Source organism: Chrysochloris asiatica, unplaced genomic scaffold (genome assembly GCF_000296735.1).
Source record: "Chrysochloris asiatica unplaced genomic scaffold, ChrAsi1.0 scaffold00273, whole genome shotgun sequence".
NCBI classification, from domain to species: Eukaryota; Metazoa; Chordata; class Mammalia; order Afrosoricida; family Chrysochloridae; genus Chrysochloris; species Chrysochloris asiatica.
Window position 1 is genome coordinate 1,564,568 of NW_006408791.1, and position 2,916 is coordinate 1,567,483.

Genomic DNA, 2,916 nt, shown 5'->3' on the forward strand with positions numbered 1-2,916 from the left:
CCGTAACATTGGTTTCTGTATATTTGTTTGTATTATATAAATGAGATAATTTGTCCATTTGTGACTGTCTTATTTCACGAGCATCATGTTTACAAGGGTCATCCATGTTGGGACATGTATCAGAATTTTATTTTTCCCTATGGGTGAGTAATATCCATTGTATGTATATACAACATTTTTTCTATTAATGGGGTGACCAAATCTTTTTAATAACTTTTTTTAAATTATTCATGTATATAACAAAAACAAGTTATAAAAGTACAAAAGAATATATATTGAAAAGACTAATTTCCACCCTAAATTCCTAGTTCCCCATTTCACACAGGAGAGAGAGCTACTGTCATCATTTCCCTTTGTATTATTCTAGGAATAGGGTATATATAGATACAAGTCAATGAGAGTCTATGTGTGAATTTATGAATTTACCTCTTAAGTCTATCATTTTTAAGGTCTTCTTTAGAAGAACAAAAAAGATTGGAAGTATTGAAAGTACATTGAGTTTTGTGTAACCTTTGAGTAGGTTTAACAATTTCTATTTGTCATATACATTTCATATAATGTTTGTGCTGGATACATTAAGGTACATTAAAGATACCATGATATTTTACTTCTATTGGTTCAGTATGTATGCCCCAAAATGGGGACAATTTCTTTTATAACTGTATTTATCACAAATGTATCATGTAATTCTTTGTAATTTTTAACATGTGGGTTTTCTTTTTCTATTTTCAAACCCTTTTTAAGGAAGGTAGAGGGAAGAATTTCATGATTTTTAACACAATTTTTCAAACATCATTTACTTTGAAGATTCACCATAGGGATTATTGGACTATAATAATGTGTTTTGCTATCTCCAGACCATTGGGTGCTTTCTGCTTGAGGTTGCCACCAAAGATCCTTCCCTTGTAGTAGCAGGAGAAGCTCTGGATGCCCTCTTTGATGTTTTTGCAGATGGTAAAGAAGCCGAAAGAGCTTCACATCAAATTAAGTTGTTATCAATTCTGAAAGAATTCCAGCCGGTCTTCAAAATGAAGGTATGTAGCCATTTTAATTAGAAATGCAAGCCTCAACATTCTGTGGGGATGACAGTGCCTACCATCATGTCGTTTAGTGGCTAGTGTATGACAGATCTATGTAAATCTCAGTAATTTAACACTTCACCTCCAGTATTTGTAAAATCCTTATTGACTTAGTCAAAGCTCACTCAGTTTTCCCATTGAATTACTGTAATTTGAGCCAAAATAGTGTCTGTCGAGTTCCTTTTTTATTAAACAGTTCATTAATGTTAACAGTGGGGATGTGGTGGCTCTGTATGATAAACGCTAGACTATGAACCACAAGGTCAGCAGTTTAAGCCCACCAGCTACTCTGTGGGAGAAATATGAGGCTTTCTAGTTCTGCCTCATAAACCCTATACAGGGTTGCTGTGAGTCAGAACTGATTCGACAGCACTAGCACTTACCAACGTCAACAGTACTTCATATATACACAAATACTATATACTGTAATTTACAAAGCAGTTTGTTGTTCTTGCTGCTGTTACATGTTAAGTCAGCTCTGACCCATAACCACCCTGTATAGGGTTTCCAAGGAGAAACCGGTGAGCTTGAACTGCCAGCCTTGTAGTTCAAACCAACTTTGCAGTCCAGTGCATTAATCCACATCACAGGACTCCACAGTTTAGCATCTTTATTATTTCTTTCCTTTTGGTGACTACAGGTTCCCTCTGTTGGTCTGTTTCTGATTGTTGGAGATGCTGTGTTAATGTGTTAATTTTGGTTCTTTACTCTTTTTGGATGTGCGCATTTATCACAATAAATTGTCCTCTCAGCATCACTTTTGCCGTGTCCCAAAGATTTTGGTATGTTGTGTTTTCATTCTCATTTGTTTCTAGGAACTTTAAGAATTCACGTTTAATTTCTTCTTTAACACAGTTGCTTTTCAGCAGGGTGTTATTCAGTTTCCATGTATTCGACTTTATTTCTTGGTCTTCTTATGGTTGATTTCTAGTTTTATAGCATTGTGGTCTGAAAAGATGCTTTGTAGTATTTTTTTTTTAAAGGTTTTTATTGTGGATTGAGTGAAAGTTTACAGGGCATATCATCAGTTTTACATTCAACAAATCATATACCTTGTTTCACTACATTGGTTATAATCCCCTCGATGTATCATAAGTTGACAGTATTTCTCTTTATCCACTTTAGCTTTTTAAAAACCACACAAACAAAAAAACCCACTCAGGCATATATAATAATTTATATCTCCAAAGGGCACATTCTGCAAGTCTGCTCCTAGCCACCAGTTCTTAGTCCTTCTCTTCTTAGTCCATGAAGCTAGAGTCCTCAGCCGCTCCCCTCTCAATGCCCCTGTGTCTGGCGCTGCTGCTTCTCTGGATAAGATCCTGCACTCTGCTTGTGCGTTCCTCTCTTGATGGTCCTAGGGTCCTCTGTTTCTGGACTGTAAGATTAACCCTTTTTTTGTTACAAAACTTTCTATCTTTACAATTGTGACAGTCACAATTAGTCATGATAACAGTTATTCACTATTGAATCTTAGGAATCTTATCCCCATCTATTTTCACCAGACCCATCTAGACAAGATGACAGCTATTCAGTGGGGGGACTCTTTCTTTCCCCTCCATACTCTTAAGCTAAACTCCCTCTTGAAACCTTGTAAGCGAGTCACTTTGTGCCTTTATTGCCCCCTCATTTTAGGTAGCCAGTGTCTTAAGTTGCCCGTTCCTATCTACCCTGTGTACAGTGAATTGCATAGAAACTTGATTTGAAGACTCTTTCCCTCTCTGTTGGTATTTAGAGTAACGACCACTCTGAGTATAGGTCAGGTTCATCATGAAGATGTATCTTCTGTCACTGTAGCTGTTCCAGTCTGCTTGTCCTTTCTAGTGGGAATGTCTCA

At 36.5% G+C, this 2,916-nt stretch overlaps 1 protein-coding gene across 1 annotated transcript in view; it reads left to right on the forward strand.

Annotated features, from left to right (window-relative positions):
• HEATR3 (HEAT repeat containing 3) overlaps positions 1-2,916 on the forward strand; it is a 107,613-nt gene that overhangs the window by 92,305 nt on the left and 12,392 nt on the right. The window contains exon 14 of the mRNA XM_006874385.1: positions 858-1,034. Coding sequence (XP_006874447.1) covers positions 858-1,034 — 177 coding nt within the window. The remainder of the gene's footprint in view (positions 1-857; positions 1,035-2,916) is intronic.